The 13745-nt window shown below is 41.5% G+C and overlaps 2 protein-coding genes across 4 annotated transcripts; both read left to right on the top strand.

Annotated features, from left to right (window-relative positions):
* The first annotated feature begins 3869 nt into the window (after nucleotides 1–3869).
* srsf3b (serine and arginine rich splicing factor 3b) lies at nucleotides 3870–8664 on the top strand. 2 transcript variants are annotated; one of them, XM_084706018.1, is made up of 7 exons: nucleotides 3895–4236; nucleotides 5064–5128; nucleotides 5457–5667; nucleotides 5833–5967; nucleotides 7777–7815; nucleotides 7922–8008; nucleotides 8107–8664. In XM_084706018.1, the coding sequence occupies exons 2-7, from the start codon at nucleotides 5122–5124 to the stop codon at nucleotides 8132–8134; spliced, it is 507 nt and encodes a 168-aa protein (XP_084562144.1). In that variant the 5' UTR covers nucleotides 3895–4236; nucleotides 5064–5121; the 3' UTR covers nucleotides 8135–8664. The 2 variants fall into 2 exon arrangements, with proteins under 2 accessions (XP_084562145.1, XP_084562144.1); XM_084706019.1 differs by lacking the exon at nucleotides 5064–5128 and having other exon boundaries at nucleotides 3870–4236.
* A 677-nt stretch (nucleotides 8665–9341) lies between these two features.
* Nucleotides 9342–13391, top strand: cdkn1a (cyclin dependent kinase inhibitor 1A). 2 transcript variants are annotated; one of them, XM_084705402.1, is made up of 3 exons: nucleotides 9342–9946; nucleotides 11400–11847; nucleotides 11976–13391. In XM_084705402.1, the coding sequence occupies exons 2-3, from the start codon at nucleotides 11409–11411 to the stop codon at nucleotides 12029–12031; spliced, it is 495 nt and encodes a 164-aa protein (XP_084561528.1). In that variant the 5' UTR covers nucleotides 9342–9946; nucleotides 11400–11408; the 3' UTR covers nucleotides 12032–13391. The 2 variants fall into 2 exon arrangements, with proteins under 2 accessions (XP_084561528.1, XP_084561527.1); XM_084705401.1 differs by lacking the exon at nucleotides 9342–9946 and adding an exon at nucleotides 10808–11049.
* Nucleotides 13392–13745: the final 354 nt, after the last annotated feature.

Raw genomic sequence — 13745 nt, 5'->3', positions numbered from 1 at the left:
GTATTGTGTTCAGGTCTTTATGTTCAGACATAATTGTTCCAATGTCACCGCCTCAAGAACTTGTCTGATGAGTAAAAAAACATGCACTCACTCTCTCACACACATACAAGACAGAGGTGTGTCTAGCTCTGCAAAACAGACTTCCAAGACATAATTGTTGAACATGTCCCATGCACAATTATGACATAAAGATGGTTCCATGATGCAGTCTCTATTCAGAAAATGAGCTGCCCTTGAGATCGACTGAGCAAGTTGAAGGGCTATGTATCTCTTACAGTCTGGTGTGGCATAGTATGTATGTCAGAGAGCCACCCTGTCCTCTCTTTCACCCCGAAAAAAACGGAACCGCTCCGCCTTTCTCTCTCCGTCTCCATCTCCCTCCACCCCCATCCCTCTTTGATCCACCCCTGCAGTTGCGCGGGAAAGATGACAGGGAGGAGGGAGAGCGAGAGGGAGATGACAGCTCCTCAACAAGCGTGAAGCGAGGGAGGAGAGAGGATGGAAGGGAGAGGAAATAGGAGAGATGCTCTGAGGTGCTCAACTTGGGTAGAGACATTTATATGTGGAAACACCAATCAGTCTCGGAAACACTACACATCCTTCAGAATACAAGCACTCACACATGTATCCTTACTTATGCTTGCCAACAATCTCACTTGTGTGGGATTAGCCAGTTAATCAGTCAAATAAAAGATAGGCACACAGACAGAAACAATGCAGCGTGCGTCTGTGTGTGTGTGTGTGTGTGTGTGTGTGTCATACTAGTGTGTACTAGTATGTATGGAGGTTCAGTCCTGTTTTCCTCCTTTCTACTAAACCTCTCACCACCTCTGCTCAATACATATACATCCATCCCTACATCCCAGCAGTCTCAGTGACAGATGGAGCGATAACTCCTCTTCTCTGATCTACGTTCACACACTCAAACAAACAAGCAGCCGTCCCCATTGGAGGTCCTCTTGAGAGGGACACAACCAGAAATGTGTATCTCAACTCACACACCTGGCTCACACCTGCTGTGTGAGTCTCAAACCAGGTGTGTGCGTGTTCAGAAGATTTTGTTGTGAGGACACAGCATACATTGTAGCCAACTAAAAGTATTTGATTGGATTGTGCATTTTTCTTCACGTTTGTTTTTAAATAAACTCCAACGTTCAAAGCTGTTCAGTCTCTGTCTGGCCTTCAACATGTGACACACAACCATGATCCCTCTCTGTCTCTTTTCCATCCCCTGCTGTGGAGCCAGACAAGGTGGCAGATGAACGCTGGCTAATACAGCAAGATTGGATGGTGTGTGCGTGTGTTTGTTCAACTAAACAAATGTGTAATACCTGGGTTTACAAGCCGGATGACATGGATAGTTTGTACATCAGTCAGGTTGTTTGATGTTTTTCACACCTCATTGTGTGACTTTGGAAGGTGATGTGAGAAGTAAGGGTCAAGATGTGGTGTGACTGGTTGTTCTTACAGATAATAGTTTGGTATGAAAGGGAATGTAGACCATTGTTCTCAAACAACTTTTTGTATTGTAATTGATTAATAAATTTTCAATTACATTTCAATCCTATTTTTGCTCAAATTTAACCCACAGAGTCAAATAATTGCAATTCCAGTGTATTTGGTTATCCACTGTTCAATTTACGTCAGTTTAGCCCTCTTTCCTTTAGATCAAGGGGCATAGTTGTGGTTGTTTCGAAAATCTAATAACACCTACAATAACACTAACTGGAAACACACATTCAGCAGCATATATTGAAACATACTGTATTTACACATTTAAACATTTGGGCACTCCATGTGTGTGGATATTGGATAATGTCGTGATTGGGTCATGCAAATGAGCAAACTCCCACAATGAATGAATACATTGTAAAAAAAGCAGTGCTCTCATTGTTTCTCAATGTCCCACAGTTGAACTCCTGATACGGAAACTCACACTGTGCTGAGGGGAATCTGATCAAATACACTCTAACTCCCTACTGTTTCACTCCGTCTTTCTTCACACAAACATAAATGTACTCTCTCTCTCACACACACACACACGCACACACACACCATATGGGCCGGTGGTTGAATATTAATAGTAGACTTATTTACAATTCAAGCCGAAAGACTTTCAGTATCTCAACTCAAACAGCGGATGGGGATTTCAGAAATCACTGCTCTTCTAGACCTTGTCGTTTTATTCAAATTGATGACATTGTGTAAAGAAGACTTGCATCTGTGGCAATAGTTCCACTTGAATGAATAATATAAACATAACCTAATGTTCCATTTTGTTGACAAATTTACAGTTATGAAGAGTGCATGCCCTGATGACTTCCACTGAGAGTTCTGTCTGTCTCATCTGCAATGGATATCAGGCATGCATTCCCACATCAGTCACAGCCACACAATCAGACAGGCTGTGCTCCTGCTGTGTGAGAGGACTACCTAAGCTATGGGCTCTGCATAGAGACCTGTCGTTACCATTAGCAGGACTATGTAAACGTGCTGTAAGCAAAGATCGCTGCCGGGGCCCGTCTGGCACGTTGTAAAGAAGCCAAAAAATAAGTAGCTAAGCCAGAAACCCACAAAACAAGTGATTTGTTTTTAGTTTTAATCAGCCAATGAGCAAAATCAGCAAACAGCAGATTGATTTGGATTATCAGCATAGATAGATCTGTCAGCTATCAAAGCAGTTGCTTATTGAGCAGAAATATAAACCTATGTAGCTCTCCAAAAACAGCTTATTTACTAATGGAATGTCACGTTAGTCCTCAAGTAAATTAAATAACTATTGATCAGGCAGAATGATGTGGTCATCAAATGAAGCTATTTGAGAGTGTGTGTGTGTGTGTGTGTGTGTGTGTGTGTGTGTGTGTGTGTGTGTGTGTGTGTGTGTGTGTGTGTGGACTTGATAGGAGACCACCTGGGAGGAGCAGCTGCTGTGGACTGGGTCATGTACAGAAGGAGCTAGTGCAGATTGATCAGGCATTTCATCACTTCCTGTTTTCAGACCCTTGATTCCTATACTTTGTTTACATGAAATGAGAGTGTGTGTTAAGCGCGTGTCTGTGTGTTTGTCTGTGTACTGTTTGTGTGCTGCAGTGTTGTAACTTGCATGAGATGTCAGCTGACGCTTCAACTGACCCATCTTTGGAAAGAACACCAATTTGAAAACTACTGGGTGACAGAAAGGAGGTCCCAACAAACTGCGCTACAGACATTGTAGCTCCTTGGAATACAGTATCTTTTGTACATTATTTTAGGAATATTTCCAACCGTAAGTCTTGCCTAGTCTTGTACTGCCCTCTTGTGTTTTCATAGTGATGCTTCATGGAGGTGGGGAACACTTTGGGGAAGGACCCTTCTTTGGGTCGTATTGGCAAGTATTCTTTTTTTTTATTGATTCTTGTCCACAGGTAGCTAATGCATGGCATATGTAAATACTGTGCTATCATACTAATACCACTAGCTTGTGCAGTTAACTAGGATAACAAGTATGGTCAATATATAAACACAACAGTAAACAACAAAAACAGGGATGATCAGTATTCCTTCTTCACATTATTTTGTATGGTGTGAAAATAACAATAAAAAGTAAAACGTGTGGAGCAGGCTTTTCTGATGCACATTTAAACCTATAAGTGAGTTGAGACATGTTCAGAGGGGAGGGTGGTTAGTGGAGTTTTGGGGGAAGTTTGGTTAGGCTGACTTTTTTCTGTTGGACTTCACAATAATGGGCCATGTGATAAGTGTGGTTCTTTGGAAACTGTTGACTTTGAGCATGTGTTGTGTAGGCATGTAAGGCATGCATGACCAAGTGGTAGAGGGCCATACTCAGGGCTAGGATTAGTGGGTGTGGTCCTGAGTGGTCCACTAAAAACAGGGGGTTATGGTAGGGAGATTTTCAGGCCTATTTTAAACTGGATTCAGGAAATTGGGATGAGGGTCAGGGACATGGTAGAGTAATGAGTTTATAGTGCAGGCGTCCTGCCAGGACTCCCGAACAGTAGATGGTGGACATTAACCTTTTTGTGTTGGTTGCCATACGCCGTTAAATCGGAAAAAGAAGAAGACCTATTTTTTGTTTACAAAATAACCAATCACATGCAGTGGCGTATGACGTTTCTTACGGATTCCAACCGTACGCCATTTCGGTTTGGGTTCAGGGGAGGAGTGTAACGGTATAGCTACCATAGTCTCCGGTGTCGGTTTTACGGATTTACTGTAGCTATAGCCACAAACAATACGGTAAACTAAGAGTGAATTCTTAACTCAAATATAATTATGCTAATCCCATTTTGTCAACATTTGTTTGAACTGTTTTGTAAAAGAATCCAGTTCATCAAAATAGTCAAAGTAGCTTAGTTAAAGCTAGCTAGCTCGTTTTTCTATGACTACTTGTCTACTGTACTGTTAAGCTAGTTGAGCGAACTAGATCACAGCCATTTCAGAAAAGACCATAGCTACAGACTCTATTCTTTGGCGTGCTATGTTGTCATTCTGATGATGGATTAGGCCGGGACGCAGTAATATAATATCTAGCTAACTAGCTAGCGATCTAGTAGGTGCTTGATAAATTAATAAAGTTGCTAGCTAAATGTAGGTCGTCTACACACCCCAAGTCAGTCGGGCCTTTCACCTCTGCCATTTTAATTGAATAACGCTACAATATTGATCTTCTGCACTGATATTAACTGGGCCCAGATTGGGGTACACATACCTTCTGAAATGTGGCCGTGATTCCGCAGAACCAGGTTAAATAAGTGAAGCATTACAGCAATGCATTTCCATGTGCCGTGCATTTCCACACATGATACACCTGCGTGAGTTCGAGCCTAATCTGTACTGGCCCATTGTTGCCTAAATCAGCGAGTGAGGTGTCACATTTGTGCTTACTTGTTGTACATATCTAGCTTTTAAAATGTGTGTTAATGTGGAAGATATCACTGGATCAAGGCTGTATTTCTGTACACAATGTAGATGTTAGTTACCCACTATATAAATTGTTACATTGTGTAATATGTGGGAAATGTGTAGCCCTACCTGAAAATCTAAATGGACAACTCTTCTTTCAGTTTTTCAGTCGCATTTACGGAGTGTCAGTTTTTGTTTTGAAACTTGAGGCCTGTTCAAATGGCAGGTAATTTCTCGAGTTCATACTTGCATGTCAGTACATTTTGTGCCTCAACGTTTTTAGCATATTAAGACACAAAAATAAGTTATACAATGACTCTCCCAATTGTTCGAAGTAACCCCATCTATGTAGGTCTACCTGATTAGTCTTATTTTAAAAATCATTATTAGGATTGTTTGCATGTTGCTGTTAGTTGCATAGTTAGGGAAGATATCTAGAGCATACATGAATTACATATTTCTTAACCATGTCCACTTGTTAAACTAAAAGGCAGCCTCAACCAACTGTCATCCTCAAAGCCAACTACATTTTAGTGCATTTTTTATAACTTCAGATCCAGCCATGCACAGAGACTGTCCTCTTGACTGCAAGGTCTATGTGGGGAACCTGGGCAACAATGGCAACAAGACGGAGCTGGAGAGAGCGTTTGGCTACTACGGCCCCCTTCGCAGTGTCTGGGTGGCCAGAAACCCCCCAGGCTTTGCTTTTGTTGAATTTGAAGATCCCAGAGATGCTACCGATGCAGTGCGGGAGCTTGATGGAAGGTATGTATATACCAGATAATTAAGCTGTAAAACGATAAATAGGCATCAAGCCTCAAACAAGCCTATTGTGTTTCGATGGGCCTGTATTTGTAGTAGGCATTTAGGTATTTGTAGTGAGTTTTCGGTTTGCTTTGGGAAATCCAATGTTTTGGTTGTTCTGCACAGGACATTGTGCGGTTGTCGTGTACGAGTTGAGCTGTCCAATGGAGAGAAACGCACCCGCAATCGTGGTCCTCCCCCCTCGTGGAGCAGACGCCCTCGAGACGACTACAGGCGTCGTAGTCCCCCGCCCAGACGCAGGTAACCCGCTCCCCACACAGACCTGTAGGTTACCCACTAATCTTTCTACTCCATTTTCTAGTTTATAACTCTTATTTAAATTGTTGTTTCCCTTTGAACTGCATATCCTGTTTCGTTACCATATTTTGTTAGTAGTCTAGCTCAGACTGAATGGCAACCCTTGGTTCCATGGTAATCTACGGTGAAGACTTTGTGACACTAAGGGCATGCAGTTGTCATTTTCATTACCATTTATAATCAATGTGGGTACTATACGTTCCAGTGAACTGTATGTCCAGGGGGTGGTTGTAATCTAAAGAAACTTTTGTTGTTTTGTATGCCAGATTAAGTGCACTTGATTCTACATGTTTCTCCAAATTTAGTTTACACGCCTTTCATTGTTCCTGAAGCGCCAAATACATTTTGGAAGTGTAAAATGCCATGTGCACTTCTTAGATCATCTGATGCTTTAGCAGGTGTAAATATCACAACTAGCTTTTTCGAAGTAGGTAGCTTGTATGTCAAAGCAGTACGATTTAAGTACAAGAAGTGTTTTGGGGGAGGGTATTTGATGATACTAGATACTTGTTTAAATTTGAGGTTGACTTTTTATTTACCATCTATATTAATAAAAATGAACCCCGTTGCAGAGTCACCACCATGCCTCTTCTCACCACCCTCTGAGTCAGTCAACTAGTCTTCTTTCAGCATCATGTGACCGCTGACCAGCGTGCCCCAATCAGCTTGGCTGGTGTCGTGTCACATGACCCAGGCATGGCCAGTCGTCAGGTTGCACCAGCCGATTGGTTCCTGAGCATGCCGTTCTCAGCCTTCTCCTCCTCCAACCTTAATCCAATCGGCAGTGGCCCATCTCACATTTCCGGCCAATCAGCGTTTTACGCTCCCAAATGTCTACACTACAACCTACCAGCAGCAGCCCTCGGCTAACCAATAAAAGCAGGAAAAAAGCCACAGCCAGCCCCCATCCGCCTGCCAACTAATCACCTTGCAGCATCTGGCCAGTCCTATTCAGCCAATTCTGCCTACCCGGCCGACAGTCTGCTTCCCCTTCGTCATATCTAGCTTGTTGAAAACCAAAAAAATAGTAAGTTTTTCCTGCTTCATACAGTACACTGCTGATTACAGTTTAGAAAGTGAAGAGACAGCTGGTTTAAACAAAGGTTCTCCTTTTTTATCTGAATCGTAAGAGTTGCTTTTTCTCTCACTAATGTGCTGTTATTTATTGTTTCAAAGGGGAAAGGCTCAACATCCAGTGTCTAAGGCCATCACATTGTCAGAATTGTGGATGATAGATAACCGACGTGGTTTGTCTTGGGGTCTGAATAAAAACACTTAAGGAACTATTCCAATCAGTGCTTTCCCTTGGAAAGGTTAGGTCCCACCTTGGTCCCATCCTGTATGTGCTTTGCGGATGTTCTCCATTGGTAGCTTTGATATGTCTACATAAAAATCCTTATACCTTACATTTGACCATAATTAATAATGCTCTTACAACCTTCCATTCCCTCAGCATCTCTCCCTGTTTGTGTAATTGCACTTCTCTCTCTCAAACCAGATTGTGCCACTTGCACAGGTGGCAGTATTAACCATGTCATCTTTAGGAATTAAGTCAACTAAATTGCCGATTTCAAATGCCCTCTTACAGTCTCCCATTCCTGTCGAGATTAGTTCAGTTGCCCATTAAGAGGCTGTGTTAAGGGGGTGGGTGTTCACTTCAGGGGAGCACAGGAGATAGGACTGTGGTATCAATGGGCCACCAGGTCCCCCTGCTCTCTGTGTGAAGCCCTCTGCTGTTCTTTCCTTCCTCAGATCCCCACGTAGGAGGAGCTTCAGTCGCAGTCGAAGCAGGTTAGTGGACTGCTACGTCCTTTAAAGTTTCCAAATTTGATCAATTGAATGTATACAATGTTGATAAAGGGCTTCATGGCCTAACACCATTTCCCGGTCTCTACAGGTCTCTTTCCAGAGACAGGAGGAGGGAGAGATCCTTGTCCCGAGACAGGAACCACAAACTATCCAGGTCCTTCTCTAGATCCAGGAGGTAAAACATGCAGCCAATGGAAATGACTGACTAATCACTCATTGTTTCTCATTTTTCTATTCTAATGTCATGTCGGTGACTGTGTCTCTTTTTTACAGCCGCTCCAGGTCTAATGAGAGAAAGTAAGAGGATGCATGGAGGTCATGTTTAAAGTCGCAGATGAATGAACGCTCATACTTATTGAATCATTTCATTTGATGGAGAGAGAAAAATCAGTGAGTTTTTTTTGTTTGTTTTAATCCATCAATAATTTTTTTGCGCTTTTGTTTTTAGCTTCTCTGTGACGTGCAAATTCCCACTTTCTATATTTTGTAACTAAGTGTGAGTATATGTGTTGATGCTTAACCTCTGTCCTGTAGTGTTCTTGGTGCTGAAATACTGTTTTCCACGATTACTTTCTGCCTTCAATGTTGCCTGTTATCTGCTATTGTTTTTCCAAAGTTATTTTCTATATGTGTCAATGAACCTTACAGGTGAGTCTAGCTCTGGTAATAAATGGAACTGTGATGAAGGATTTTGAAGGAATACATTAGATACACAGACATGCAGTAGTTCTAACCTTAACTATCTGAGTTTGTCTAAGATTTCACGTTTTTTCATTTGATATTTGTACTGTTTGTAATGTTCTCTGAATTAAAAGAAAATTCTGGAAAGTTTTCTGTGAAGTAATCAAATCTGATAGAAAGAAATCTAGGTACCAAAAGGGGATGCAATGGCAATATTAATTTTTTCTAGACCCGTGCATGAGTGGTCTGATCTCTACATTAACTATCTCTCACATTAACTGATAAAATGATTAGGTAATTATAGGAAACGTAATATATTTTGATATGGCTACATCTATAACAAAATACGAATTTTATGGCTTAATTCTGGCAAGGTGATTTATTTGTATTTGTTTTGAGGTGGGGAGGGTGCTGGGGTCACCCCAACATAACATTTTGAAACATTCTTCATTAAAGTATTTTTTATGAATGGAAATGTTTTAATTCACTTTATTTGTTGCGTATTTTTCCCCATCCCACTAATTAAGAAAGATGTAAGAAAGATCTAAATGAAAGCTAGGCTGTGTTTGAACCCCACCCTCCTGTGTCACCCACTCCAATTGCCTGTATCTAAATCCATTACAGACAGACTCTCGTCTTTTCACGCATACTTTCCACGTGAACCGTTGAACGTGAAGTTTATCTATTCAAGTGGTCGCGCACTTTCACTCCAAGGACTAGACCGCCTCTGTCATCAGCACAGTCCTAGTGCCTTCCACCGGTAGTGCTGAATAAAAGTGTATGGGGGGGACTGGGACAGTCGTTCAAAAAATAGAACAATCGCCGGGACAGTTGGGAACACTCATCGCCAGATTCTCACGGTCATGTGCTGTGATGGGGAATGGTGGTCATGACGCCATCACCTGAGGATTCAGTTGGAGAAACCGCTCCCCGACCAGATGGACCCAAGTGGAGATACACAAACTCAAGCTCAAACTTAAAGATAACGTGAAATAGGCGGGTAAATCTCAAATTTGGGCGGCCTGCTAACATGCCTGCACGTTGTTTATTTATACCATGACCTCATACCATGACACTAGGTGTGTTCGACAGCCGGCTGCCTTGAAGCAGCCAATGGCAACCACTGACTCGAGTCAGCGGGCTGCAGAAATTCACGTAGCCTAGACCCCGCCTTGAACGGGAAACTACCAAATGTCATAAAAGTCCTCTCATCCAGTCTTGAGAGAGACTTGGAGAACCTTTTCGTCAAGTAGGGTTATAAGGGGATTCGTTTTTTTCTTTCTGCTTTATTTAACTTGACAGCATTTGAAAGCCAAGTAGTACTTCAACAAAGGAATATTGGAAGATAAAGAAGACAACGTTTTCGTTCTTGTGGGAGCCTACCCAGTTTTGGTTACTTTGATAGAAGTGCGTATGACTGGATTCCAATAACGTAAGTGACTTGACAAAGATCATGTTCTAAAACCATAGCCTAATAGGCCTACCTTTTCTATGACTTTAATGTCTTTCCTGGAGTTCAGCTATTTAATTTGTCTGAGAATATTATTTATGTATGCTGTATTAAGGGTCCACTTTAAAAACGAAAACAATAGCATACGTTTCAGACCAATTCCATTTGACTAGTCATGGATAGTATTTTTACAGCCCCCAGTTTGAACGGGCTCACATGAGTTTCAAACTCACGTGAAACGTAGTAAATTGGGCTCGGTCTGAGCTCTACATGCTTTTCCACTCCTCAAGTCATCGGTTCGTCATCCCGCCACTTTATTGAATTTACCCTCCGGGCCCGCCTCCAAGTGCCTTTGGCCTTGTGTCTGGTTGTCAAGCCCTTTCTTTTGGTGACAGTGACAAATTTGTCACCAACTTTGACAATTAGCATACCTCTTCCTTCGTCCTACACCTATTCTTTCGTCCTACACCTATCTTGTTTGTTCATGTTTTCATAATCTAATCATCAGCATGTTGAGTTAATGTGCCTCCATTATTTTTTTTGTTCAGGTTGACAATGAGCATTTATTGAAAACCATTTTCAAACCGCCGTATCTTTCTGTAATACACATATTAGCCTAAATATCAGGAAATATGGGCGATTTCATAGCGTAGGCCTACACTTTTAATGCTGTTGGGGAAATGGGGAGTGAGTCGAGTTTTAGATGGCAATTTTCTTGGTGGGAAAAAAAACGTGTCACATGATGATACAATTATTATTATTCTCATACAATGATAACTTTCTCTCCAATTTACGTGACACAAAGATGCGTCATTCACACAATCCTAAAAAGGGCCCCACACTGCCATCCGGTGGTTTCGACCTGAAAAGGCTTCCTTTACTTCAGACAGGACTAGTCTGTACATGTCTCTGAGGTGGTTTGCCCAGGCATGTATCTCACAGTAATTGCCGTAGAGAAAAGTACGCCCCGATGAATCACAGTTGATTCTGTCTGCCCTTTAAAAGTGTCTCATTCTCAGCAGATCTCAGTTTCCCTTTAGCTCTGGTGACGTGAAGAACGTATTTTTAAGGCTTTTGTAGTGATGGTGAGTCTTGTAGCCTGGTAGGCTAGTGGTGTCATCAGCATTTTGTTATTTTTATTATTTGATAGATGATGTTCTTAAGAGTTTGTAGAATTATTCATAACAACTTTGAGCTTGAGTTTGGGATACAATAATATGATTATTGTGTACATAATTGTAATTTTGTGTGCTTCTATTTTATGATTGAGATGTAATGTGATGAATGGACAAAGTGACAATAACTAATGGCTATTGTCATTTTTTTTTTATTGCCATACAGCATTACTTGTCTACATACAGTATGTTTTTATTTTATTTTTGTACTTTTTTACTCACCTAACCAGTGTTTCCCTCTGTTATTCTATTCTCCACAGTGTAAGACCATGGCCTCTCGCAAGAGCATTCTAAGCTCCTTGGGTAGCGGTACTGCCCAGCGCAGCCTGTTTGGTCCAGTGGACCATGATCAGCTGCAGCAGGAGTACCAGCAAGCCCTGCGTAAAGACCTGGAGGATACCTCGCGACGCTGGGGCTTTGACTTCCTGCTGGAGAAGCCCTTAAAGGGAGGCGACTTCCAGTGGGAGGGCGTTCCTTCCACGACGGTGCCGCTCGTCTACCACCCAAATATGGTGGGCATGAACCAGGTGGAGGGACAGAGGGGGGTGGGCTCTACCATAGAGGCCAGGGCAGGGCTCTCGCTCAGTGGGAAGGAGAACGTCCTGTACACCCCTGAGAGGGATGGAGCTACCATCGTCCAAAACCTGGAGAAAACGCCAGGGAGGGCAGAGAGAGAAAGGCTGAAGAGAAAACAGACCAACATAACAGGTATGATGGGGGCAGCGCTAGTGTGACCTTGTACTTTCCCTGAATCGGGATGTGTTGTGCTTAAACTGTCCATGCCCATGTTTTTTACACTCATGTTAAAAAGCCCCCCCGGTCACTGTCTCTTACAGACTTCTATGCTGCTAAAAGAAGAGTGGTGGGAACTCCAAGGAAATCCGGTCAGTGATTTTGAAGGTTCAGTCAGAAGTGAGAAATGCTAATAATCCAACAGAACCACAGACAACACCACTTCTCTCAGGAAACTCGCAACAGAGACCTTAATATGCATACACTCTTACTCACCCAACCTTGCTTATGCAACTGCAGAACAAACTGTCAAAAGCAATGGTAAAAGAAGACGAGCCTCTGCTCATTATACTGTACTTAATTCTTGCTCATGTGTGGTTTATTTGTGTAGTGTATTACTGTCTGAAGCGCCCCCTTGTGGTATGGAATACATCTATTACACTACACTATCTATACGTCTATTCAGCCAGTTCAGACCTAAATCAGTGGACTTCCTCTCCCTTATCAGTGGCCAAATGCCCTAAGGGCATTGAAACATTCACTGTCTGGATGCCTTTGTTTCAGTACATTCCACGCCACTGAAATTGACTCACCACAATTCTGCCTCTGGGTTTACACTTTGTAAGAAAGGCTGGCGGGTATCAGCCAATAAGAGACCGTCTTACTAAATGTATCAGTTAAAATCAGTTAGAATCATAGAGAATGATGGTTGGGTTACAGTAAATCCCCTTGGTAACATCATCAAAATGAGACTGTATTACTGAGGAAGCCTAAAGTCTCTGAGACTTAAGATTTAAATATTCATTTATTTATTTTTAATATTGTATATTACGTCACTACGCTGTATCATGAAGTTTGTGGAATGTTTTTTCATCAGCACTTATTTTCTGTCATTTTTCTGTTAACTTGGATTTTGAAGTTTTGTGTATCTTGTGTACTCAAAGGAAACTACTTGAATCAGTACTTGGTTTGAATTCTACTTGATTATTGATAGCAATCTCAGTATGTGTCATCCCATTCTGTTTGAGCTGTTGTCAACAGGTCTGTTGGTTGCTCTTTCAAACCAAGACATACTTCAAACTTACAATCACATTTTTAAGAATGTTATTACATATGAGATATTATACAAAGCTTCCTTGCAGAGTTGCACATTTGATGCAGCACATAGCTGGTGCATTCGACTTAAACAAAACTCATCTAAGCTACAGCCGAGTATTTTGATCATTTGTATTTTATTCATAGTACAGTGCATTTCAATATATAATAATAATAATATGCTGCTATAGATAATGGGTGTTTTTCCAACAAAATCCTTAATTTGATATGCACCAAAAACAATGCTTAGTGAAAACATCACCAGCATTACTCATAACAATGCACTTCCCTTCATAGATATGTATTCACATGTCCTTTATAATATTTTATGTTAAAACAAAAAAGTACTCATCAAAAGTATTTATTGTAAGATAAGTTTTGTATGATTTGTAAATTGAATTGTAATAAATATGTATATTATTGAACTAGACTTGTGGTCATTGATGTATTTTGAGCACATTTTAGAACTGTGTGTGAACTTTGATGTATTTGTATGGTCAATGTCCTCAGTTACCAATGTTGCAATACAGTATACACAAATATTGAAGAAACATACTGTATTTCAATTCATAAGTTTTGATTCTGAAACTGGTGAGATCTTCCAGACAGGTACCAGCGTCATTTATGCCCTGGTGACCGACTTGTTGTCAGGCAGGTTGCTAGGAAGATGACGATAGCTTGTTTACATCCCCAATCATGGATCCCCAACCCCTCACTCCTCTGTTCAGCACTTGGCATACTGCATCCTACCCCACCCCTCAGACACACTGCACAGATGA

Source organism: Hypomesus nipponensis, chromosome 9, assembly GCF_054491055.1.
Source record: "Hypomesus nipponensis isolate SF chromosome 9, ASM5449105v1, whole genome shotgun sequence".
Lineage (NCBI taxonomy): Eukaryota > Metazoa > Chordata > Actinopteri > Osmeriformes > Osmeridae > Hypomesus > Hypomesus nipponensis.
Note: the sequence above shows the minus strand (reverse complement) of the source record. Positions and strands in the feature narration are given on the sequence as shown.

Excerpts from the sequence above, each read along its gene's own strand:
- srsf3b (XM_084706018.1), top strand. Across the intron at positions 5,968-7,776 it reads AGTCCCCCGCCCAGACGCAG|ATCCCCACGTAGGAGGAGCT; the intron begins GTAACCCGCTCC and ends TTCCTTCCTCAG. Across the intron at positions 8,009-8,106 it reads TCCTTCTCTAGATCCAGGAG|CCGCTCCAGGTCTAATGAGA; the intron begins GTAAAACATGCA and ends TCTTTTTTACAG.
- cdkn1a (XM_084705401.1), top strand. Across the intron at positions 11,848-11,975 it reads AAAACAGACCAACATAACAG|ACTTCTATGCTGCTAAAAGA; the intron begins GTATGATGGGGG and ends TGTCTCTTACAG.